Below are 26,728 nucleotides of genomic sequence, written 5' to 3' on the forward strand. Positions count from 1 at the left end.
TGCCAGTTCTATTCTAGCTGTAGGGTTAGAGAGTTTCATACATTGGCGTTGCTTGATCAGATCTTTCATCTCATGCGATAGCTTACTGGTATCCTGTCTAACGGAGTTACCACCGGCTTCTATTGCACGCTCCCTAATGATACCCATAATTTTTTCGTTCAATCCTTCAACACTAAGGTCCTCTTCCTGAGTTAAGGCAGCATACCTGTTCTGTAGCCTGATTCGGTATCCCTCTATTTTTCCTTTCACCGCTAACTCATTGATCTGCTTCATCATTATCATCATCAGTCTGGTTACGCATACTGCAGGGCAAATGCCTCTCCCATGCTTCTCCAACTACCCCGGTTCTGTACTAACTGTGGCCATGCTGTCCCTGCCAACTTCTTAATCTCATCCGCCCACCTAACTTTCTGCCGCCGCCTGCTACGCTGCCCTTCATTGGAATCCTGTCCGTAACCCTTAATGACCATCGGTTATCTTCCCTCCTCAGTACATGTCTTGCCTATGCCCATTTTTTTCTTGATTTCAACTAAGATGTCATGAACTCGCGTTTGTTCCCTCACCAAATCTCTTCGGCTTCTTAGGTACCAGTTGCTTCAGTTCCCGCCTCAAGTCTAGGCTAATTCGAGCTCTTACCATCCTATGGTCACTGCAGCGCACCTTGCCGAGCACGTCCACATCTTGTACGATGCCAGGGTTAGCGCAAAGTATACAGTCTAATTCATTTCTTGTCTCGCCATTTGAGCTCCTCCGCATCCACTTTCAGCTATCTCGCTTGCGGAAGAAGGTGTTCATTATCAGCATACTATTATGCTCTGCAAACTCTACTCATAACTCTCCCCTGCTATTCCTAGAACCTATGCCATATTCCCCCACTTACTTGTCTCCAGCCTGCTTCTTGCCTACGCTGGCATTGAAGTCGCCCAGCAGTATAATGTATTTTGTTTTGACTTTGCCCGACGCCGATTCCACTGGCTCAATCAATTCCCATCAATTCCTTCTCTAGCGACGAGCCTAGGCTCGCCATTTAGAGAAGGTTGTACTAGAAGGAGTACACACCAGGACAGCTGCAGCTTGAACATAACACCGGAATCGGTGTGATCACTGTCTTACAATATAAGAATCGCGGTGTCTAGAGCACGGAGTAACATAAATCTTTCATCATGCGTGACCATTTCTATTTCGCTAAAATGTGCTGGATTTCAATAAACTCCTTTCTCTAGTTACCCACAAATGCGTTTGATGTGGGTTTGGTGATGCTAATAGTAGAACACACCACTGCGTAGACACCGAGGTTCCAACGTTAGCCGTGTTGCGTATATTTTGTGAGTTCAGAACTAATTATTTCGGAAGCACAGTAGATGTACCTCGACAGTCTCTCGCGAAACAAATACGGCCAAAACTTGTAATTAACGACTACAAAAGCGCTGCCGTCCCACAAAAAAAACTGCCTGCGTGAAAACAAGACTGCCGTCTCACCGTATAAGTACATGACGAAGACAATCTCGATGAGCGGTATGAATTCGCTGATGACAGCGTGGATGGTGTGGTCCTCGAGGAGCTTGACGATGTAACTGCCACCCTGAGTGACCGTCGGGAAGCCGGACACGAACATACCAATGCACGCAAAGAAGGCCACTTTGTTGATGTTGTTGTTGGAGCGGACATGTGGGAAAAGGTCCTCGGCGCACGCTATCACAGTGCACACGTTGAAGATCTGCGTAAAGCACGTGGTAATTCAAGACAAGCTATACGCACAAACACCGACATGAGTCGAACAGTATCATCTGCAACCTATTTCTTCCTTTGTTACACAGAAAGAGGAATGCGCCGTGACAGAGGAGCTTGCTCCTGTTCCAGTTTGCTCCTGCGGACATGCAAGTACACTTACATTCGGTTCAGGTCGTTGCGAATACATCCTGTGCACATTCAGTTCATGACATACTTTCAACATGCGTATTGCACACAAAGTTCATGCAGACGAACCTACGCTATTATACGACGAATTTTAAATGCAAAACAAAACAATAGGTGCACCTATATGCGGCAACAAATTTCTTTTCTTATCAATTAATGGTATAGAGTATCAAAATTCTTCTTAGATATTGCTCCTTCCACAACATTATTTAATAACCGGGATAACTTATAATTTACGCATCGCCGTCCGTACTTTGGTCGGGTGAATGGTGGTGCTCTGTGTTGTTTGTGTACGAATACCGTAATGGAGAAGCGGGTGCGTTAAGAATGTGAAGCCTATTGCACTTAATATGCAAAACTTACTTGTTATATCTTGCTCTCTAAGGACAATCAGTAATTTTTAAAGAGGTTGTATCTCGGCAGTGTTATGCCAATAGCGCGAAGAAGCAAGTGCAGTACAAAACGGTGCAAATTATACACTCGTTCCTTTGTCTCCATTTTTCGCCATGACGAGTGTATTCTAACTATCCCGAATTCATAAACTGATAAATGCCGAAAGCTGAAGCAGCGGAATTAGAAAAATATAAATGGTACACTATCCATGCGCTACCTAGCTTGAGCTTCGCATGGACCGCATGGACCATAATTCAAAATAGAAAATCAGAATTTTCTACTCACAACTGTACTGCTTTCCTTAATTTTGAAACGTTTTGTGCGTCAAAGTATGCTTAACACTACTGCATCGTAAAACTGCAATACTGTTACGAATATTACAGTTGTAATACAAGAGCCATCCTTCCACAAAAAATAATATAATACAATTTTGCCAGCATGAGATTTCAGAAAATAAACGATAACAATGAGATTATAGAAGGACAGCCGCGTCAGTTACATCTTGGTGCTAGCGACAAAAAAGAAATAAACCATTTCCACGCATTCTAGTTGCGTCATCGTCATGGCCCCAACAGCCACTTATTTAGCATCCCGGTTGGCAAAAAAGTACACGCATAAAAAGGGAAGAGAGCATTTTAAACGTTGCCCGTAATGTTCCCTGAAACTGTGCGGACAAGTTTTGTCGATGCCTAGAGTAGAGAGAGAAAAAAAATTTATTTACAGAAAGGCAGAGAGGTCGGCCTGAGCTATAACTTGCTCTGGCCTACTACACTACACTGGGGAAAAGGGGCGGGGAGGGAAAGGGCTGATGAATGATGATGGTATAAGGAAGAGATGCGTATATACAAATTCACATAGTTGTGGCATCTCTAAAGCCCTGCGTCCAGCCCAGTGGCTTGGAGAAAAGTTATTTAATTTTTTAATTTATTGTGATTCATTTTAATTTTAATTTTTAATTTTATTTATTTCTTTTTCTTCCTGTTACTCCCACTGTAGGATTTTTGAGGCGGAATCGAACAAAAAGGTTAGAGGAACCCTAAACGGCTTGTAGATGCCTAGAGTACAGCTACAGCAAAGCGTTTGCACCGCAATTTGTGCGAAGTGTCTCATATTCAGAGAGCTACAGACGATTACAAGTTACCCTCCTATGCTGCGAAACATTCAAGCCTCGTGGCCACTCGTGAAGCAAATCTTCGCGATAGCCTCCTCCTAAGCAAAGAAAGCAACGATTAACGTACGTAGACCTTGAGTGTTCAGCACAACTGTTATCGGGTAAGTTATCGGGTAAGCAATAACTCGCACACTCCCTCTTAACGCGCTACACAAATGCTGTCACATTCTTTAGACATATTTCCTCGAACTGAAGCTGCAACTGCTTAACGCACTTTCTGATCGCCTTCGCCTTTTTTGTTTGCGTAACTTTAGTTTGTGCATGGTCAGCGATGCTTGCTATTAGTACGACTCATACCAGTAGCTCATGGGTTTGGGTGTTAGGCACCAATTACCCGACATCATAGTGTTGCGCTGAATGAAATTGGTAAGGCTATATCCACAGTAACTATCTACACAGGAATCAAGGCAGCCCGTACACCAGGATGGCAGAGAAATAAAATTTGCCGGCACCCTATTTGTTCATTCCCCCTTAACCATGTCTCGCATCGGGACGTTCACATTTTTAATTTAATTTCTTTTTGTTCCCATTACTCCTACTCTAGGATTTTTGAGACGAAATCGAACAAAAAGGTTAGAGGGACCATAAAACGGCTTGTACAAGCTTTGTATACGCCTAGGGTACACTGCAGCTACAGCGACACATTCGCGCCACAATTTAAGCGACGCGTCTTATTTTAGGAGAGCTACGAACGATTAGAAATGACCCTCCTTGTTAGCCAGGCTTTTTCTGCTCAACATGTTCGCCTAGTGATTGGGGCTAAGCTCTACCTTAACTAGCTCTGTCCTACTGGCATCATATTGTCAGCTCGCGTCACTTGGTCAGGGGTCGCTGAAAACTCTGCGGAGTGGCGTGCTGCGATCGGTAGTGGTGCACATTTTCGAAACCACACTATAAATAGCACGCTTTACGCGGAGCGCTAAAATGCATCATTTAACGATCAGAGGCGCCAATTGTAACGACTCAATAATTTTTTTTTAATTGGCAAATTTGTTTCAGGGTCCGTTTAAGGGGACCTTTAGGACCTTTTGCGCTACATAGGGAGACTTTTCCAAAGGCAAAGTGTCGTGAGAAGCTGTAATGAAGGGGAGACGGGGCCGACGCTACCGTGGAAATATTACGCTATCTTTGCTGCTAGTCTGACTATTCCCTGCGGTACATCATTGTTGCACATGAAACAGCCAGCCAAGCCGCAAGTCCTCGCATGCTTTCAGGCTTTACACGTTTCCGTGCGACTTTTGACGCCACCTCTTCGGATGCTGGAGCAACTCACCATTGCATCAACTGACACCAGGAAAAGAGCGCAGAAGAATATCCCCGACCAGAGACGGGGCAGGGACATTGACTTCACGACCTCGGGGAAGATGACGAACGGGAACACGAATGCTGCATTGGCGACACAAAGCACTAGTTGAAATTTGTTTTGTTAGGCCCAAGACTTACGAAGTACAAGAATTAGAGATCTCTAGTACATACACATATTATCAAAGAATGCGAAAGAACATTCCAAGGGGAGTATATGCGTAATGATAGCACGAGAACAGCCCAACAGTAAAATTACACATACACAACCTAACACAAGAGCAAAATGAATAAGTCATATCAGAATATGAATAGAGGAATCAAACAAAAATACAAAAGCATGAGCAGCTTTTAAGAAGCGTATAACTCTAGACGCAATGTTAAAAACTTTCAGGAACGTGCTGCTTCGACTGTATATTGGGGGGATGCCGAGCTAAAATCACGATTTCCGACAGAAAAGCGCATTTTCTAATCTAATTTATTTTTAATTACTAGACGTATAATGAAGCTGCTTAACAACTTTGATTGCAGTCTGCATCGCGGACAAGAAGAAAATTAACTCTCTTCTCGTGACGGTGGCACTGCCTCGCCACTGAGAGCGCCCATGAAAGCTGTATTGAAATTATTATATGGGGTTTCAAGTGCCAAAATAAAGATCTGAATATGAGGCAAGCCGTAGCGGTGGATTCAAAAATAATTTGGACCACCTGGGGCTCTTCAAGATACACATGTAGCTAAGTGGACAGTTGTTTTCGCATTTCGCCCCCATCGAAATGCGACCGCCGTGGCTGGGATTCGATCCCGCGCCCTGATGCTTCGCAGCTCAGCACTACGGCCACTAAGCAAACACGGCGAATAATGCTGTACTCAAGACGCGGCCACAGAGTTGGCAAGAAACCAAACAAGGAGTAAGTGCCCGCGTTAGAAAGTTTATTCATAGCGCTTTTTATTCATGGGAGACGTTCCATCGAGAGTACAGCAGACCTAAAAATTAAAGAAGAAAATCATAACTCTGGCTGCGGCACACATGTCTACGAGCGTAGATAAGTGCGCTGCACTGTTCTAAAGCTAAAGAAAGAAAGCAAAGGTCAGATGAGGTCAAAGATGAGGGTCAGACCCATGAAGCAGGGCACATTTATTAGGAATTTTTTAGTAATTTCTGGTACTAAGTTAAAATAATGTGTTCTAAAATCTCTAAGCTCATTTTTCTCAGTTTGCACATTTCGGCTGAACAAATCCTTTAGCAAAACTATCATTTCAAAAGTGATTCGCAAATACTGCTTACAAGGGGATTTATAAGCGTAAGCGACACTTACAAAACCAAGCAATATGCATTATCACTAACAGTGTGTTTTCACGAGTGCTACTGCTCCACTTCGTGAAAATAACATCCTTGTTGTAACGAACTTGTTCAAATATCATCTAATAGTTATGTTTTATAAATTACTTACTAAGCAGCTCTCATACCAATTCATTGATTCCAGGCACCTCATCAAAAACAATAATACCAGGTTGGTACATAACTCTAATTTTCTACTACCTATGGTTCATTCTAACTTTGGAAAAATGACATCATCATTAGCTCCTATACAAGTGTGCAACGGTTTACCCTTTGGGATTAAATCGTCATCCTTTTATACATTTAGTCATGTGGTTAGGAATGGCCTGCCGAGGTAGCAACATGCAAGTTTCTCAGCCAGCTGCAGCTGCGAGCGTTGCGAGCTTCCCCAAAGAGAACCATGGAAGCCTATCACAATTGCTGCGGTGACTCATTTCGTAGGGACCTCGAGGTGTCGCTTCAACACCCCCTCGGCGCCGTTGTGACTAAACGCGATCGGCGGACCAACTATTGTTACTGAACCCGCTTCCGCCCACATGGTCTCTCTGCAGCAAGAGGAGCTTCCCCAACAATAGGGTGCTTTGCGGTACGTGCGCCCCAGGATTCGTTACAGTGGGCTGACAATCGGGGCGACTACAGGACGCAGGACAATGGACAACCGGTGGCCACGCTGCGGGTGTCAGCTCGGGGAAACAACGCGCTTTTCAAGACTCAAGATAATGGACAACCGTCGGGTCCACTGCGTTGACGTTGACGCTGCGAATCGGCGGTAAACTGCCGTTTTTCCCTCACCTAGGGATCTAGGCAGAACGAAGTGTTTATAAGCGACTGTTTGTCGGCTGCTAGAGTGTGCTCTTCATCGTGCTCTGTGATCGTGCTCGTGAGCAGCGTGCTCGTACTCGTCAATGTGCTCGTCATCGTGCCCTGTGATCGTGCTCATGAGCTGCGTGCTCGTCAGTGTGTTTGGAGCTTCGTGCTCGCATGCTGTATGCTTCGTCTTGCGTGCTCCATACGGGAGCCACGCTAGACTGTCGAATGTATCTCTTGTTTAAAATGTAAATACTGTGAATAAACCCTGTACGCCCTGTCCCCCCAAGTTCCTCCATATAACCTACAACCCCTTCAACTGGTGGCAGCGGCGAGATCGTCCTCCCAAATTTTACAATGCCCCTAAGCTATTTTATATGTGCAACAAGTTTTACGTCATTCATTACACTACATTTGTCATTTGTATGTACTGACAGTTTTTCTAATGCACTATAGGCTTACATACATACAATTTGTTTTTATTGATATTATTCTTCTGTGTTGTATTTTCGGGACTGTGTTCGTTTGTTTTTCTTAGCTTGCTCTTTAATACATCTCTACATTGTTATTATTAACCGAGGGTCCCGTTGCAGTCTCTGACTTTGGGATCGTCGTCTGTATATTGTACCTTACCAATTCATTGAATTAGGAAAAAACAAAAAAAATATTGTCAGGGACATGTTGAGGCCCTTTTGAGGTACCTAAACATTTTGCAACACAAAAAAGTAGCCGATGTCGGACATATAATGAGAAAAAAAAAGTGCTTTGTGTTTAGAGTGATGCCATTGATAAGAAATGACAGAAAATACGCTACTGGCCTTATCCTGCACTATGAACCATCTAGAAGGCATGTAATTACAAACAATTAGTACATAATTATTTTTAAATGATAGCTCTCCCAAGCTGACACACCTGATTGCTCAGTATGATAGCTCTGTGCTTTTTTGTAAGTGTAGGGCGCTGAAATTTAGAACATATTCTGATGACAAAAACAACAATTTTTGCAGCAGTTAAAAAGTTGACTCTTCAGCCACGAGTTACCCTATAAATCGTTGCAAGCTTCAATACCAGGAATTCGAGGAGGATTTGATTACCGTTAGTTAGCGTTATTGCGAGTAGAAGGAATCATTGCGTAGCGAAGGCTGAGGAATTTCTGCCTATTTCTTCGCAAACTGCTGCTGCCATAGCAGTAGCCGTTTGTTTCAGCATATTCCCGTGGCTTTTAACTCGGGACTGAGAAGCCGACGGCAGAGAGTTGAGAGGGCCTTGTTGATGTACCAGCCGCCTTCACAAACGCAGCTTCACTCGTAGCTCTAGCTCTCTTAAGCAATACTGAGGGCAGCGCCGACGTTAAAGTAATGCCGTAACTGTGCTTCAACAGCGTACGCAAGCAGTTCATTAGCTGGAGTAGTCTCATGGGGATGGTTAGTTGTAACGCACAATTATTCCCTTTAGTTTCGTTGACCACATTTCTTACATTAGAATTCAATTTATATTTATAATCTTCAGTAGACACTACTGATGATGATTCTCGAGGACATCGTAAGCTTTCTTGAGATCCTATTGAATTTCGTTGAGCGACATTTTTTCTAAACCCTGAAATTGTACGAAACATAGACGGGCCCGCCACATAACCCTGGATAGTGGCGTGATACGCAATGATTGCAGCGTGTGATCCCACCACGCGATCCACGCTACTGCGGATTTTATTCTCAATGCGATGGGTCCACTTTTAATTTATCTCAGAACATCATCTCGCGCATTCACCCACACTAAATGCTGATAAAACAATGAAGCAGACGTGCTCTACCACGCAGATGAAGGCGAAGAGTACTTCACCTAATTAAATAATTTATGTGCTTGAAGGACTATTTTCGCTTTACCGAGGATATTTAGGCACCGTTTGTTGTTTCGTTGCAAAATTCCGTAGGAAACAGAACCGGTACTGGCATGTTTGCAAGGGTATGAGAGGCGATTTTGCGTGATTGCAACTCATCGAGGGCGAATAGGGCAGAAACCTGTGTGCGCGGCCTCGCTGGCTAAATAGAAACATCTGTCCTCCTATAACAGTAATCCCGCATCACCTTAATTTTCCGGTACGCATATTGCGCACAGGGTGCTTTCCCAACGTCTGACATTGTGCCTGAACATGCCGGGTAATATAGGTCACGTTATCACATGTTTTGACACTGGGAAAGCAGCCATGCGCCTTACACTGCGTTAATTTGCAGATATAATAGAGCATTTTACGCAACTGTGACACTTTGCTGTTATGAAATACGAAAATAATTTTCGCCAGCTTCAGCCTATTCTTGTGTCGACTGCAGGACGAAGGCCTGCAATGGACACCCTTTTCTAGGGCGCTAGCTGATTCCGACTTGTGCTAGCAAATTTCTAAATTCATCACGTTACCCAATTTGCCGACGTTACATTACACTGCAATTTCTGTGGCACTCAAGAGCGATTGGCTAGTTTTTCCATTGAACCTCAAAAAACCACCGCCATAGTTTTAGGACCGGAACACCACAGGCGACTGGCTCATATCGGGGTTAAAATGCGAACCTAAATTGCGCAGTTGAAATGAGGTGATCGTAGCCACTACACGCGATGTGCGCGTCACCCCCTTTAAGCTGCAGCTAAACGCATTATGGTGAAGTGGAGTATGCCTTGCCTCAAAGTAAAAAAACCTTTTGCGTACATGGTAGGCGCTGCTTTTTCTGAGTGACTAACATCCTTAAGGTTGTAAACAAAACCTTCTATACACGACACACAGCTCCAACTGCCACATGAGAGAATTAGCATAGTTGAAACAACTGTGTACTATTTCTGACCCCTTGCTACGTAGCGAAATATCTGACGGGAAAGTTTCACAGTGACAGCTATGGAAGTGAAGTCCGTGCAGTTTTTGTGCCGTCAGTTTACTTTCTCACAAAAGCTTGCCGAAAAAGAAAATCTAATTTGTCCCCAAGCACAGTTATATCTCTCCCCCTAAAGGCAAAGGTGCCAGCCATTGGATAAACCTATATCTTTACGAGGGCAAAAACTTTCTCTGTGCCCTCACCCACTCTGTGCGTAACTACCAGCTGTTTCTTAAGATACGTGTTATTTTCCTGTCATGCACAAAGCGTATGATGCGTCTGATAAAGTGAAAGGGCAAAAAGTGCAAGGGCGGAATGAACAAAGAGAAGCTCGAACTAGACGCTTTTTCCTGTTTTCTTTGGTTTTCATTTTAACTTTCAGTCATTGCAGCCTCTTCTGCATAAAATAAATGAATTTTGTTTCACTTGTCATGGTTTATTGTGATTCCTTTATTTTTACAGTGAGGTTTGTTTTAACAAAACCAGCAACTCCAAGCTGGGCTCAAACAGCATGCCTGGAGCAAGGGCACACAGAGACACAAATACCAAGGCACTTATTTGATGGTATTTGTTTCTCCATGCATCTTCATTTCAGTCGCATTATTTGATCATAGTTGAGTTGAGTTGAGTTGAGTTTGAGTTTATTCAACCACATTGCAGGTACATGAAAGTGCACATGAACGTGGTTAGGTGTGATGGGAAAAAAGCTGCATTTAACAGCTTGACTGGCCCCATCACCCGGAAAACAACATTTCATTACAGGCAGCGGAGAGCGACAATACAAAAGGAACACACATGTGGTACGTCACAGCAAAAGTGAAATAAAACTCCGAAATATATAAAAAAAAACATTAAACAACAACGCAAGAGATAATTGCATGACATTAACCATTACAAAAGTGACCTGATATTACATGCATAGGACATTCAGGACATTCTATGTAGTATATCAGTATTGGACAAATTACGTAAACTTTCAATTGTTAATTTCTATTTGTTCAGTAAACTCGGAAGGCAGAAGTGTAATGTTTGCAGTCCATAATTAGTACGAGGACATGGTGCATACAAATTCTCTGTATGTTCTCAGTTCCATAGCTTAACCGACTAGCGATCACGAATACGTTATTAAGAGCAATTTAGTAGTCATTCTGGTATTGTGACGACAGTGCCTTGTCAGGAGTTTCATGCAACCTCGAATATTTTCTCATCGGAAGCCGACAGCCAAGCTTTATCAGAATTACCGCCAGCTCGACGTGACACTCTTCGCAGTGTTACTGACCCCGTGTTTTCATTTCTACATCGCTGTAATATTATTCTAAAATTAGACATACGCCGCTAATTTTTCCTAATGAATTGGATCAACATTTTGGGCAATCTAAAAAAGTAATGCTACTGCTGTATCTAAACTTCTAAAATATCAGTGCCCTTGCACTCTGTGAAGGAAGATTACCAGCGAAGGTGAGCCCTGTAATGGCCAACTGCACCTCCGCCGCGTGTCCGCCCGGCAGCTTACTATCGTTGGGATCGGCCCACGTATGGGGAGTGCGTAACGCCTGCGTCACCTCCGCCCCGAATCAGCTCGGCGTTGCACTATCTTCTGGATTTTTTTCTACATGCGGACACGATAGTGAAAAAAAGAAAGCTGAGCAAGGACAGTCTACTGCTGACGCCTTCTATTTTTCTAGGAAGCCGAGAGTAGATGCTTTCTTAATGATGACGCGTCATTCATGCGAGCAAATTGAGCATGGGATCTGCCTGACCATTATCACGAGCAGCAGCTGAATGCGCAGTCAAGCGTTGTTTTAGTACTAGTGGTGCACACGGCAAAAAAAGCGCAGTAACTGTCTAACTAAATGTTGGCCACCTCAAGCATATCGCATTGCATGGAGAGTCGAAGTGGGGTAAAAGAGAGAAGGATTGTCGGACACGCTACCTTGTGGCGCCTCGCTTGACATAGCGACTTTTTGGGAAGCGGGAAGTTATGGGCACCTTCCCGTTATTAAACGAAATTTACTTGTGAGCTGTGTCCACACCGGCGCTTCTTCTATAAATGGCCACTTGTCATCCCCCGGTGATCTGGTCCTTGTTAAATCGGCTAACTCACCAAGTCGTAGTCATGGGCATTCCCAGATTTCGGATCCATATCTCAATTGCAATACTATGCCCTTTCTTTTATTTAGTCTTTGTGGCAGCATTTATTCACTGACACCGGCACACCGGGGTGGGAGCGGACCAACAGAGGGCGCGCCGGGGGAGGGGGGGGGGGGGGCGAGAGCATCGCCGTCGATAATAGAAAAAGGAGGAAAACAAGAAAAAGAGCTCGCCATGCAATAGGTTACATAAACATGCAGGGCGGCAGAAGAAAGGAAAAGTGGGCAGAGATTGAGGAGCAGTTACACAGAGAACAAATAGGGGTGTATGCGGTTACAGAAACGCACCTTAGAGACTCAGAAGAGCCACCAGTTATTGACAATTATGTTTGGGAAGGGTGCAACAGAACTAAGTCGGAAAGAAAGGGAGGAGGAGTAGGAACGCTCATCCATCAGAGAGCCAAATGGAAAAGACTAAATTCACAGTGTCAAGAGCATCTTTGGTTATCAGGTACAATAAGTGGGAAAGCAACTTGGCTGGGCGTTACGTAGTTGTGGACCGGAAAAAATTGCACAGAGAAAAATAAAGAGTTAGTGGAATGCATAAGCGCTGATATAAAGGGTTTCGGGAGTGGTGCTGAAATTGCCCTCTTAGGTGACATGAATGCCTACATACAGGATTTAGATGGCTATACCGACAAGAACGTGAAGTCAATGCTGGACCTGTGTGAGCAAAATAACCTAGTGATCGTGAATACACGGCCTAAGTGTGAAGGACAGATCGCGTGGGAAGTGGGAAACCGGCAATCGACCATTGATTACTGTCTGATGACAGAAGGAATTCATGATAAGTTGAGAGAAATGGTCATCGATGAGGAAGGGTTTAACAGCATAGGGAGTGACCATAAACGCATCATATTGAAAATGGGATATGTAGTCGGGAAAGAGAGCAAGGAGAGCAAAATGGCCAGTCCGAATTTGAACGCTTAACAAATAGCAAATACAGTCACTAGAGCTGAAGAAGAACTTGGCAAATGGCCAAGTAAAGAGTGGGAATATGGTGAGCTTATAAGTGTAATAAAGACAGAAATACGGAAAGCGAACCAACATGTTCGTTGGAAAGGAAAAAAGAAACCGAAAAGCTGGTGGAACAAGGAGATACGAGAAGCGATCGCCGAACGACAGAAAGCATCTCGAGAGCACAGGCAGGCAAAGAAGGCGCAGTTGCCACAGGATGAAATAACTAGTAAATGGGAAATATACCGGGAGAAAAAGTCTATGGTTCAAATAATGGTGCAAGCAAAATTAAAACGTGAAAGTGAACGTTGGTTGTCAGAAATACGTGAGAAACAGAAGGCTGCACCTAGAATATTTTGGAACCACATAAAATTATTAGGCAGGAAGTCAACAACAATACAACAACATATCCTAGACGAAGATGAAAACAGACTCGAAGGAGAAGCGGCAACAAATTACATCCGAAAAGCAACAGCCGAATCTTTCCAAGGCAATGACGAGGTTATACTTGTTGAAAAAAATAGCATGAGAGAGACCCAAGGGGAAAAGCAGCTGGTGCTAACAAATTTAAACTGGAAGAAAGCGGAAGAGAAAATTTCTAAGCGTACAGCCACAGGGCTAGATGAGGTTCCCATTAGGCTGATAAATGAACTAGGACCAAAAAGTAAGGAAGCTCCGGTGAAAGCAGTGGAAAGAACTTTAAAAGATAGACGAATACCAGACAGCTGGCGACAAAGTAGAATGAATTTGATTTATAAAGGAAAGGGGGAGAAAGACAGAATTTACTCGTATAGACCGTTGACCATTACATCGGTAATATACAGGCTAGCAATGCAGGGAATCAAATTAAAGCTTCAAGCATGGACAGAGAATAATGACATTTTGGGAGAGCTTCAGAATGGTATCAGAATAGGTTGGCCTTTGGATGACAACTTGTTTGTTCTTACTCAGTGTATTGAAATATCTAAAGCAGAAAGCAGACCGTTGTATATGGCCTTTTTAGACATCACAGGAGCCTACGACAACGTGGACCGCAACATACTGTGGGATATCCTGGAAGGGGAAGGCTTAGGTAACGATTGTATATAGCTTTTGAGAGAGATTTACCTAGAAAATACCGTTTGCGTTGAATGGGAAGGGAGGAGGAGCGAGGAGAAAGTTCATATCAACAAGGGACTGAGGCAGGGGTGCCCTTTATCCCCGCTGTTATTTATGATGTACATGGTGAGGATGGAGAGGGCGCTAGAAGGAAGTAATATCGGGTTTGATCTTTCATACAAACAGGCGGGTACAGCAATAGAGCAGCAACTCCCAGGTTTATGTTATGCGGATGACATTGTGTTGCTAGCTAACAAGCAAAGTGATTTGCAACGTCTGGCTAATATCTGTGGACAGGAAGGCAACGATTTAGGCTTGAAGTTTAGTGTTAGAAAATCAGGTGTTATGGTATTCAATGAAAACAGTGAACAGAAAGTGGAGATACAGGGCCAAGAAATACCTCGGTTAACATAATATAAATACCTTGGTATATGGATAAACGAAGGCAATGGATCTATGGAAACACAGGAAAAAACCATAACAGTAAAGGGGAAGAGAAATACAGTCATAATGAAGCAAAGAGCGCTATGGGGATACAATAGGTACGAGGTCCTCCGAGGTATGTGGAAAGGTGTGATGGTTCCAGGACTTACTTTTGGAAATGCGGTTGTTTGCTATAAATCAGGGGTACAATCAGGACTCGACGGGAACCAAAGGTCAGTGGGTCGCCTCGCATTGGGAGCTCACGGGAAGACTACAAATGAAGCTGTGCAGGGTGATATGGGCTGGGCTAGTTTTGAAGTGAGGGAAGCTTGCAGTAAAATTGAGTATGAAGAACGGCTGAGGAATATGGAAGAAAGTAAATGGGCTGGGAGAGTGTTCAGGTATCTGTACAGGAAAAACATTGATTCACAGTGGAGGAAAAGAACTAGGAAGCTTACCAGCAAGTATGCGGCCTGTAGGGTGGACAACACAACAAAAAAAGGTCAAGCGGAAAGTCAGAGAAGCTGAATTATTCTCATGGGTGGCGGCAATGGAAAAGAAACCTGCCATGAGTAACTACTTAAGAGGAAAAAACGAAATCAGGAAAGAAACCATTTATGATACCTCAAAGGGAAGCTCATTACTTTTCGAAGCGAGATCAGGATGCCTTAAAACACGCACCTATAAAGCGAGATATAAGAAGGAAGAAGAAGCATGTGCTTGCTGTGGTAAAGCTAGGGAAACTACGGAGCATGTTTTATTAGAATGTGAAGACGTCTACCCAGCGGTCGATTTAGGCACCACTGGCCTCCTTGAAGCCCTTGGGTTCAGAGGGAGCAGTGGTAAAGCAAACGTGTCCGCAATAGACATTAGTAAGAGGCGACTGCAGGATTGGTGGAAGAAAAGTAGGGAAACGACAAAAGACGGAGACCTACAAAAGCACAGTTCGCAATAGGGGATCAGAAAATTTGGGCGTGGTAGTTCATAGTGTTTTTTTTCTTTTTTCATTGTTTAACCTAGGTAGAATATTAGGCAGTATAGTAGCAAGAGCTTGGTGGCGCAACCCACCGCCCCGTTCCAAAGGGGACGCTCATAACATCCATCCATCCGTGGAAGGTAGAGGAGCAGGTGTTTTGCCGGCGCGCGGCCTTTCGCCCCATGAATTCCGTTCGGCCAGGCCTCGCACACTCTCAAGTTCAACAAATGACCCCAGAGGGCGAAAAAAGTGACCGCGCGGCGCTGCTAAAAGTGCAAGCGTAGTACACCAATTGAAAAGCTTCCCCTGTGAGCTCAATATCACCGGCTACAGGGACCGTGGTAACCGAAATGTTGAGCTACAAAGTTTCTCAGACATTAATCGGAAGCGCTTTTATTAGATGATAAAATACAACATTATTATTCCTAATGATACATTGTACTCTTGAATACTTAGTCTGCTTTTTTGCCATTGCAAACGCAAAATAACGTTCAGCATCATCGACCTCCCACGTGACCTTCGGCGTGGATTTAAAATTTTTAGCAGTACGTTCGCATGCATGGCAGGCACGGATTCAGTAATTCGCACACTTAAGGCGGTTGCTCATTTTGTCCTGAAACCAGTTCAATGCGGTTCGATATCACGCGTTATTTCACTTGTAAAGGGGAAATCAGACATCCGCCCATTCGTAGCGATTGCTACAAAGGAAACAGTGGCGTAGCCAGAAATTTCGTTCGGGGGGGGGCGGGGGGGGGGGGGGGCTCCCGTTGCAGCTTGGCCTCCTCCTTAGGGGGAAGCTTGAGCTCGGGTGTTCCTATCTAAATACATGTAGAAAGTGAATTCGTTTTTGTCGGCAACCATTGCACCAAATTTTACAATGTTAGATGCATTTAAAAGAAAAACCTAAATTCTTCTGAATTGTGGTTTCGAATTTTGCATTTAGGTTGTCAATTTTTTATGCAAGATTGGCAAAAATCGCAAATTTTCAGAAAATGAAACGATCACGTTTAAAACTGTAACTAAAGAATGAAAAATAATATCACAATTCTCTGAATCTCATCTCATAGTACATCTACGGCTGACAAAATTGATGTGTTACAAATGAATCTCAAACATTTTAGTATTATCCAAATACGGCTTTTGCAGTGCTCTTGTGCACCACGTAACCAATGCATGTAAGATACAAATTGACACAGCAAATTTGTCCGCTTTGACTCCTGTAATAGATGCCGTTTGTAGAACCGTGATATCTGTTTTTGATGAAGAGCTATTAGTTTGTAAACGTGATGCTTCTAATTTTTCGCACTTCCAAATTTTTCAAAATATTGTAGCCTAAATTCATGCCCTAAATTGAAATTCAGCTTCCAGCAGATACTAGAATTTAACTTTCTCTCTCAAATTCAACAAATTTCATTAAAAGCGATCAAGGGGTTATCTCAGAGAAGCGTTTCTGCGTTTTACATGTATTTGAATAGGCCGCGTCGGAGTTGGGCCCGACCTAAAGCTTCCTCTTAAACAATTCGTCGAGGTTGAAATGCATAAATAATAACTGCATTGCCGTTGCCAAAAATGCTGCAAACGAATTCTTGAACGCTACGCACTGTCAAAACAAGTAATATGTGTACTTTTTCATAAAAAGATGCACTCGTATGTGCCAGAAATCGAGCTCAAAATAACTGATATCAATACTCCCATTTTTTTTTGTCTATTTAACTAAGCAAAGAAAATATCACACAATCTATAGAATTATATAAGTTCGAAACCAGCAAAGCAGTGCGTGCCACTGATATGAAAAATGCAAAAGTCATGACATGAACAAGTTGAGGACAAATATGGTAATGGAACTTTGTCATTCAGGAACCTTGTCTACATTTTTGTACATACGCAACGGCCAGTGAAAAATCTGAATGACGCTGTAATTCATTCCAAAGTATTATGCAGGAGCAGCTGTCACCGGTCGTGTATCGTGAGATATTGCACCGAAGTTATTGTCCCAACAGAGAAGAGAGCACCTATATAAAGCCGTTCTGCAAAATATACGAGGGCGAGTAAAATGAAAGTGAAGCCAATGCAAATATATGACAAACGGGGTAATTAATTTAAAGGTAGTCTTCATGAGCATTTAGACATTTATTCCACTGACTAACGAGTCGGGTGATTCCCGTCTCATAAAACTCCTTAGGTTGCTGCTTCAACAAATCTGCAACTGACTCTTTCACATCATCGTCCGACGCGAATCTCTTTCCCTTAAGCTGTTTTTTTTTTATTTGTCCCAAAATGCGGAAGTCGCAAGGCGACAGGTCCCAGCTGAATGGCGGATGTTGCAGCGTTTCCCACTTGCACTTTGCCAGTTTTGTATTAACCACATCAGCAACGTGGGGACGGGCATTGTTGCGGAGCAATTAAAAATTGAGTTATGGAGTTTTACATGCCAAAACCACTTTCTGATTATGAGGCATGCTGTAGTGGATGACTCCCGAAATATCGACCACCTGGGGTTCTTTAAAGTGCACCTAAACATAGGTTCACGGGTGCTCCCGCATTTCACCCCCATCGAAATGCGGCCGCCGTGGCCGGGATTCGTTTCCGCGACCTCGATCGTGCTCAGCAGCCCAACACCATAGCCAGGTCATGGAACAAGATGACCCCATTCGTCAATTTTCCACGTTGTTTGTTTCTGATTGCGGCTTGCAGCCAATCCGGTGTTTCAATATATCGGAAACGATTGACACTCTGTCCGGCTTAAGCAACTTCTATCATTAATGACCCTGACGATCGAAAAAATATTGTCAGCACCTTCCCGGCGGAAATAACGCCCTTTGCTTTATTTGGGGGTGGTGAATTCGAATATTTCCACTGTAAGCTTTGCCGTCATGTTACAGGCTCGTAGTAGTGGTGCCATGGTTCATCCCCGATCACAATTACAGACAAGAAGTCGTCATCCTCATTGTGATACCGGATCAGATGAGTCAAGCCAGCGCAGAACCTTCTTCTGGCGGTGCTTCAAAAGCTTGGGCATCCATTGCGCACACAAGAGCCGATAGCCCAAATGATCGAGAATTATGTTGTAGACCGAACCGGGACTGATGTTCACACGCCATGCTAGTACATCGATGCTTATCCTCCATTCTTGTCTCATCAGCTCATCAACCTTTGCAATTGTATTTTCGGTGATCGCATGGTAGGTATGGCCCAGTCTTGGATCATCTTTGCAACTTTCAAGTCCTTCTTTGAACTGTTTGCTCCAACGCTTCACAGTGGCCAATGAAATGCAATTTCCAACGTACACAGCAGCCATACGGCGAATAATTTCTTTCTGGGAAACACCATCAGTTGCCAAAAACCTGAGGAGACCACGGTGTTCAACTATTGGAGCGTCCATTATGTCTCGCAACCCTGTTCAACCCAGCGTATGAGAGCATTAAAGAACATTTATCCTCACGCCTGCGTGTCACTTTGTAAATGAGAGATGCCTGTGCGCTACGCGCATGCCTCTCAGATAATGAACCAAACCATTATTTCGTGGAGTGGGTTGGCTCACATTCATTTGACTCGCCCTCGTACATTCGAAATGCGAAGATACAATGGAATATACAAATGCGAATGTACAATTTGATAAAGGCCAAAAAAGTGTCACTGGGAGCAAAATTCACTGCACGCGTATACAAGAAACCTCGCAACAAAATATTTAAATATACGTATAAATCGATCTTCAATAAGTATACGTACCTAAGCAAAAGTCACTGTATATAACACGTTAAACAAGGCAAATAAACATGCTGCCCAATCTCAGATTCACAGAATACAAGATCCCGCCCGCAATCCATCCACTCCCCCCGATGTATCGCGCGCGACGGAAGGCGGCGCGCTTCCTCCCCGCTTTTCTCCTTTGCACGCACAAGCCACCATTGTTGGCTCACTCATTCCACCCCCCCCCCCCCCTTACTCTTTCACTCGCACATACAGCATGCGGCGCGCAGTCATGACGTTATCACCCTTAAACTTCATACGAAACATGAGGGAGACGACGACAGCAGGCATGCGCATGGAGTGTTTATATAATTGCTATCACAAATAATATAATAATAGTATCCGGCAATCGAAGCGTGACGTGGCCTATTACTTTCCGCAAAAGAAGAAGTAACAAACTGCCACCATGCGACAATCCGCTGCGCCGCAACACTGTATCTTTTTTTTTCCTCTTGTGGGGTGAGGCTACCGAAATGAAAAAAAAAACGCAAAGGAGAGTATGTTGGCCACTATCCGATGCCTACTTTGGGCACCTAATATGGCTACCGAATCAATATCGAAGAAAACGTGTGACGCTTGGTCCACCGAGAACCATACGCATAGTGCTCGGTTTCCTACACCGGCGAGACAAGACTTTCCGGAAAGATTGCGCTCAAGCAAGCGAGCGCGGTGCGATCCGTTGAGTCCTCACAGTGATGGCGGTGAGCGACCATTGCTTCTTTTTCTCGTCTGCTAGCCAGAAGGCGTCAGAGACTCTGCCAGGCGAAAATCCACTCGGCCAGAGAAAACCAAATGCGCACCGAAGTACGCCGCGTGGTGGTCGCGGCAACACGAGAAAAACGCATGCGCTCTGGCTGGCTCTGGCTGGCCGAGGGTAGGGTAGCGAGAATGAAAAAAATTTAAGAGGCTGAATGTGCCCTCACGAATAAAAGTCAAAGTAGAATTAATAAATGAGAACGTAGTTACCCAAGGTGGTTTTAGTGTCTTGACATGAATGCTTTGGCGTAGGTAAAAAAAAATGTGGGTATTTTTTTATGCGACAAGACGGCACAAATAAACCACCACAACGCTTCGTCTCATCGTATCTCGCTGCGAGTTTTGTCAACTTGTCTGATAGTGTGTTGATTTGGCTTGTCTCATTGTATGTTCCGATCTAAGACTTTAGAAAATTCAATGCACCTTTGGCGTCAAATGTCTATAACAACATGAAACCCATAAAGTTCCGGAATTTAAAATCTAAAGCACGACTTTCGAACTGTCCAATGCACCTTTCGCATCAAAAGTTTATTAGAACTTTTGATGCGAAAGTTTGCAACTTTGCGCTCGGATGCAGCTTCTTGCGTAACGATATGTGACTCCTGGTGCATGGGCGTTGCCGCGAAATCCAGCCCGATTTCGTAATGTTCACGCTAAAATGTTTTTTTCGAGCGTGAAAAGGGCATTCGAGACAAAATCGAGCATGCTATCCGGCGCCGGGGGTTGTTGTGGCCGACGGCGCATGGACAGCACGAAAAAATTTCGGGGGGGGGTCTGAAATAAGCCCCCCCCCCCCCGGTTACGCCCCTGAAAGGAAATTCGTAACTGTCCTATACACTTGGGGTGAACTGATTGGTTTGCGAGGGGAGATGTAAGCCCGAGAGCTAGGTATCGGTTGTGAACCGTGCTGAACACGTCTGCATGGAAACGGGAGCCGGATTCTACTGTGACTGGAAATGACAATACCGGTGAGTCGTTTAACATCGCTGCTTCAATCGTCATGTATTATTCGCCTCGTTAACTTACAGGCGAAGACAAGTTAAAAAAACTAGATGCTGCATTATATATGGGCAGTCAGAACCCTCCGCTGCTGTTTCCGAAATAAATGTTTAGTTGCGAGGCCGTCGTTATACACCCAATCACGAAACAGAGAGCGGTATTGGAACGTGCGTCATATATGTCATCTCGTTGTGGCCGTAGCTATGTATGACTGAGTATTCTTATCGACGTATTCTTTTTCGAGCGCGCCGGTAACTAATTTCGTCCACAAAACCAAATAACCCTTTGGTAATGTGAAATGAAAGTACTGAATTTATAGTATTAAACAGTTGCACGCATGATAATTCACCCATATTTCACACCTGTTCTTTCCAAATGCTCTTGCTGTTCAGTTTGGTCTACTTGAGCTCATTTATTTTTGCAGTAGTGAAGCGGCGCATCACGATCATGCAGAAAAATAACGCATGATTTCTAATAGCTTCAGGACTTTCATAGATTTTCTTGTCAAACCAGCCGCGTGATCTCTTCCAGTGTATAAATGAGTGTGAAAATGTTTTCATTTGGGATCCTAATAATGCGTAAGCTATTGGCACACATTGTAGTGAGGCGGGCATCAATTTTATGGACAGTAGCAATATTAATTTGACATGCTGCTTAAGCACCCTAGAGACAAACAGTGTACATTTGCATGCATTCTGCAGTCAGAAATCATTAGACTTCACCTTAGTCTTCACCTGTCGTGTTGGCAAGAAAAAAGAAGGCTCAATTCGCTTTTGTGTCGACTACAGACGTGTAAACAAGATAACGAGAAAATACGTTTATCAAATGCCTCGGATCGATGGCGCTCCCGACTCCTTGCAAGGCGCAGAATATTTCACTTCCTTGGATCTGCGCTCCGGGTACTGGCAAGTTGCAGTCACCGAACCTGACCATCCGAAAACTGCATTCATTACACCCGATCGGCTCTTCGAGTTTAACGTCATGCCCTTCGGATTGGGTTACGCACCTGCTATATTTAAGCGTCTGATTGATACCACCCTTCGCGGCCTCAAATGCAAGACATGGTTATGCTACTTTTCTCAACCGATTTTCCGACACACCTCGCTCGCCTTCATGACATTCTGACCTGTCTCGCCTCTGCGGCCTACAGCTCAACCTCAAAAATTGCTGTTTCGCTGCAAGCAAGCTAGCCATCTTGGGTCATGCTGTTTCAAAAGACGGCGTCCTCCCGGACCCAGACAATGTCCGCCCCATTGCACACTTAACAGCGTCCACGTCTTTCAAAACTCTCAGAAGTTTTATTGGTTTATTTTCCTATTTTCATAGCTTCTTACGCAATATCGTACGCATCATGGCGCCTTTGACAAGTTTACTTTCCGCCAGCAACGGCATAGCAGCATGTTATGCAGCATTTCAGCAGTAGTGCCACATGTTGACCTCGCCACCGATTTTTCACCACTACGACCCTTCTGTTCCCACGGAAGTTCCTACTGACGCAAGCGCAATTGGCCCTGGTGTGGTCTCAGGGCAACGGAAAGCTGGCTATGATGAATACGTCGTCGCTATGGGAGCCGTACTCTAAAGAAAGCAGAAATAAATTACTCAGTCACAGAAAAGGAGTGCCGAGCAATTATCTGGGCAGTAAGCAAGTTTCGCCCATACTTTTACGGCCGTTCTTTCGCCGCAGTTACTGACCACCATGGCCTTTGTTGGCTTTCTTCCTTGAAAGACCCGTCGGGACGCTTGAACCTTTGGGCGCTTCGCTTGCAGGAGTACGACATCCGCGTCATGTACCACTCCAGTCGCAAACGCTCGGACGCTGATGCGCTGTCTCGCTCCCCACTGACGCTTAATTTGGCGTGTTTCTCAGCTTTTTCGTCCACGCTGTCACCGTTGACCATCTCTTACGTGCTCACAAAGCAGCGCCAGGACCCAACACATGCTATGTGTGGCACGTGCCCTTACTTCACTAGCTTGCCGCTACGTCTGATGTTCCTTCCACACGAGCACTGTGTCGCCCAGCAACCCACTTTTTCGTGCGAGACAACATTCTATATCGCCGCAACTATATGCCCGACGGTCGGGTATGGCTCTTTGCTAAAGCTCGTCATATGCGCTTTGACATCTGCCCGTCTTTTCACGCTGATCCCCTAAGCGCTCATGCTGGCGTGCTCAAAACTTACACAATGTTGCGTCAGCGCTATTATTGGCGAGGCACGTACAACTTTGTCCAAAGTACATTCAGTATTGTACTACATGCCAACGAGGCAAGACACCTACCCAGCGTTTCACAGGACCATTGCAGCCACTAACGTGCCTGGCTCGTCCGTTCAACCGCATCGGCATCGATCTCTACGGCAGGCTTACATGCAGCGGCTGTGGAAATCGCTGGATTATCGTCGGTGTAGATCGCCTTACTCGCTACGCTGAGACTGCAGCTCTGCCGGCAGAGACCACCCGTGACGTTTTTTTTTTTCATACTTCGTAATTTTGTTCTTTCCCACGTTGCTCCCCGACAACTAGTGACTGATAGGAGACATGTGTTCCTGTCGGAGGGCATCCAAGCCCTCCTCGCCGAGTGCAGGATCATTAACCGATAATTGACCGCATACCATGCCCAAACCAGCGGTCTCACCGAGTGGTTCGATCGCACCGTTGGCGAAATGTTGCAGATGTGTATTTCAAACGACCTCTCCAACTAGGACAGCACACTCCCCTTTGTTACGTTCGCATACAACACCACGACGCAAGTGACTACCGGATTTAGCCCTTTTTCTTTGTGTATGGCCGGCAGTGTTAATGTCATTCGGACACCATACTGCCGTACAAACCTGACGCTACAGAGTATACTCCGCATTCTGAAGTCGCCAAGTATGCTGAAGATTGCCGCTAGCTGGCCCGTGCCCTGACTAGCGAGACTCAAGAACGTCAAAAGACACGACATGACCGTACTCATCAGCCAACGCACACCTTTCCTCCTGGTTCGCTGGTTTGGCTTTGGATACCAGCCCACATTCCTGGCCTTTCTTCCAAACTCCTGGCGCCTTATCGCGGTCCGTACCATATCATCCATGCCACTTCACCAGTCAACTACATCGTAGAGCCGCTCACAGTATCACCCGACCTGCGTCGTCGTGGGCCAGAGGCAGTACATGCCAGCTGCCTGAAACCATATTACGAACCGCTCATCTCCTGTGCGCCCTGAGTCGCCAGGATGGCTACGCGCTGCTCCTGGGACATTGTAATGAAGCAGATGCGCCCCTGTGTATGCGCCGACTGAAGAGGAAGACGAAGGACTGCGCCGTGATCACGAGCAAGCCCCGTGCAGCCCTTGCAGTGCCTTCCTATACCTAGCATTCCAGAAACAAGACCGCATCTGGGATGACGAGTTCACACAAGCTGCTTTTGCAGGCTATCTGTTCCTTGGTACTTTGCTGTGGCCTGCTGAGTTCATGTCCATTGGATTCTGGATTTCTGCTTCTGCCATGGCCATATGCCATGCCACCAGCACCAATTTCGGACGAATTCAGCTACCGCCTCTGGCAACAAGGCACTACTACGCTCTGCACTACCGGCAGCGGATATAAAAGCCATCGAGACATCGGCGGCTTCGAGCACGGCACCGCATCTGAGATAGATGAATTCACACAAGCCGCTGTTCCATGTTAGTTACCTCTGCTGTGCTTCATGTGCGAAGACCAGCGATTACTGCTTGTGAAAGGTGTCGTGCCCTGTAGAGCTGCCAGATGTACTGGAACGAGCGCTGGCTACTTCATCTGATTTATGTTGTGTATTGCTGGAATTACTGCTCATGCTTTCTGGTAATGATGAGCCCAATCCTGGTCCAATGACCAAGGCTGAAGCGGAGGCTTTTGCTGGCGTCGTAGATTGGATTGCTAAACGAGAGGAAGGGCATGCATCACTCGTTGCTGAACTCAAAACCACTAGAAAGGGGGAGACTGCTGCACTAACAAAAGTTACGAAGCTTGAGCAAGGCAATACTCTACTACACGCTGAACTTAAGAGTACTAAAGACGAGCTAGCAGAGCTAGCACCGGCTAAGAGCGAAATCGAACTTCTTAACGCGAGGGTAACGCCAGCAGTAGCAAGCGCTCCGTCGGAGCGCTCGGCTGATTCAGCCACGGGAGCCGATCTTCTGCATGGTGTTTCTAATCAGCTCGTAACAATCACCTCTAGGTGCGATGACACGGAGAACAGGCTGCGACCATGTAACTTGCTTTTCTTTGGCACTCAAGATGACTAAACAGATGATTTGGCAGCATCGGAGATGGAAAAAAATAAAGTTCTGCGCAGAAAAGCTGGACATAAACATAGCTGGTGCACGGTTTGAGCGTGTACATCAACTAGGCAAATACAATGCTGACACGTGCACTTGTTTTTATCGGGCGACACATTTTACCGCCTAACAAACGTTATCGCACAGCGCGGGATGCGCCTGCATGTATCCGAAGTTTCTGGAAAGTTATCGTTGCTTCTATCTGCTCTCTGTTGTCTACGAACCTTGTGTTATCTGATTTCATCGCTTGACGCGAATGGTGTAGAACTTTGTAGAAGACATGCGGGTCCCAGCGATTAATCTGGAATTTTCGACGACTACTGTATAAAAGCCGACGCGCTTGACCCGCTGATCAGATTTTCGACGATCGCTGACTGTGTTCGCCGCTGTCGCCTTTCTTTGAGTGTAGCCGCTTTTTGAGGGCACAAGTTCACCCAATAGAGCACTAGTTTCGTCTTTCTCAGTTTGGGTGCTTTCTTCACAGTTACTACCACGTGACATCTGGTACAGGTGCTGGTGCGTTCATGTACCGAACGCCCCCGCAAAGCCGCGATCCAAGCCCGAAGCCCGACGGCAAAACTGAGAGCGCCCAAGACCAGCTTGCCAGCCGCAGACTGCAAGGACTGCCCCCAGAGCACGGAGTTCTACCTAAGACGACAAAAAAGATCGTTGCCAAGACAACTCCAATGGCTGCCAAGCGTCCCCCGTTATCCTGCAACAACCTCGAGACCCACCGACCTTCCACGGAGCAGCTACTGAAGAGCCGGAATCCTGGCTGAAGACTTGCGAACGAATGGCGCATTTCAACAACTGGGACTCCGACGACAAGCTACGGCATTGATATTTCGCCTTAAAAGACGCTGCCAGAAAGTGGTTTGAGAACCGGGAGTCGACCCTGACAACATGGGACCTGTTCCGTAGCGGCTTCCTGCGCAGCTTTACGAACATCATGCGCAAGGAAAGGGCCGAAGCCATGCTGGACGCCCGAGTGCCACTACCTAACGAGAACGTCGCCATATCCACGGAAGAAATGAACCGTCTGTTTCGCCACGGCGACCCGGATATGCCCGAGGAGAAGAAAGTCCACTTTCTCATGCGTGATGTGAAGGAAGAACTTTACGGCGCAATGGTACGAAGCCCACCGAAGACCGTAGAAGAGTTTCTTCGCGTGGCCACCAGCATCGAGAAGACACTCGAAATGCAGAACCGGCAATTCAACCGCCGCAGGAACTCTACCAACTGCACAAGAATTCAATCGCAGGCCCCCAACTATTTGCGCGCGACAATCACAGTGGTCGAACGGGAACAGCTGCAGAAGTTGTGCCCTAGGTCACAGCCTCAAATAGCCTCAATCGCCGAAATCGTCAAAGATAAGTTTGAGCGATCTCTTGGAGTGGCTGAGGTGTAACCAGAATCACCGCAGCCCCAGCCGGAAGCAATGACCTGCGCCGCCATCACCCACCGCCAAGGCACCCCTGCACGACCGTGCTAGGGACCTTTAACGCCACAATTCCGTCGTCCACCGCCTCCACTGC

At 45.4% G+C, this 26,728-nt stretch overlaps 1 protein-coding gene across 4 annotated transcripts in view; it reads right to left on the reverse strand.

The window, feature by feature from the left end:
• Positions 1 to 26,728, reverse strand: part of LOC135899412 (sodium- and chloride-dependent glycine transporter 2-like) — a 204,790-nt gene that overhangs the window by 69,056 nt on the left and 109,006 nt on the right. For all 4 annotated transcript variants that reach the window (XM_065428652.1, XM_065428653.1, XM_065428651.1 and 1 more), the window contains exons 10-11: positions 4,755 to 4,867; positions 1,480 to 1,717 (exon numbers count right to left, since the gene is read on the reverse strand). In XM_065428652.1, coding sequence (XP_065284724.1) covers positions 1,480 to 1,717; positions 4,755 to 4,867 — 351 coding nt within the window. The remainder of the gene's footprint in view (positions 1 to 1,479; positions 1,718 to 4,754; positions 4,868 to 26,728) is intronic.

The sequence above is a fragment of the Dermacentor albipictus genome, chromosome 6 (genome assembly GCF_038994185.2).
Source record: "Dermacentor albipictus isolate Rhodes 1998 colony chromosome 6, USDA_Dalb.pri_finalv2, whole genome shotgun sequence".
Lineage (NCBI taxonomy): Eukaryota > Metazoa > Arthropoda > Arachnida > Ixodida > Ixodidae > Dermacentor > Dermacentor albipictus.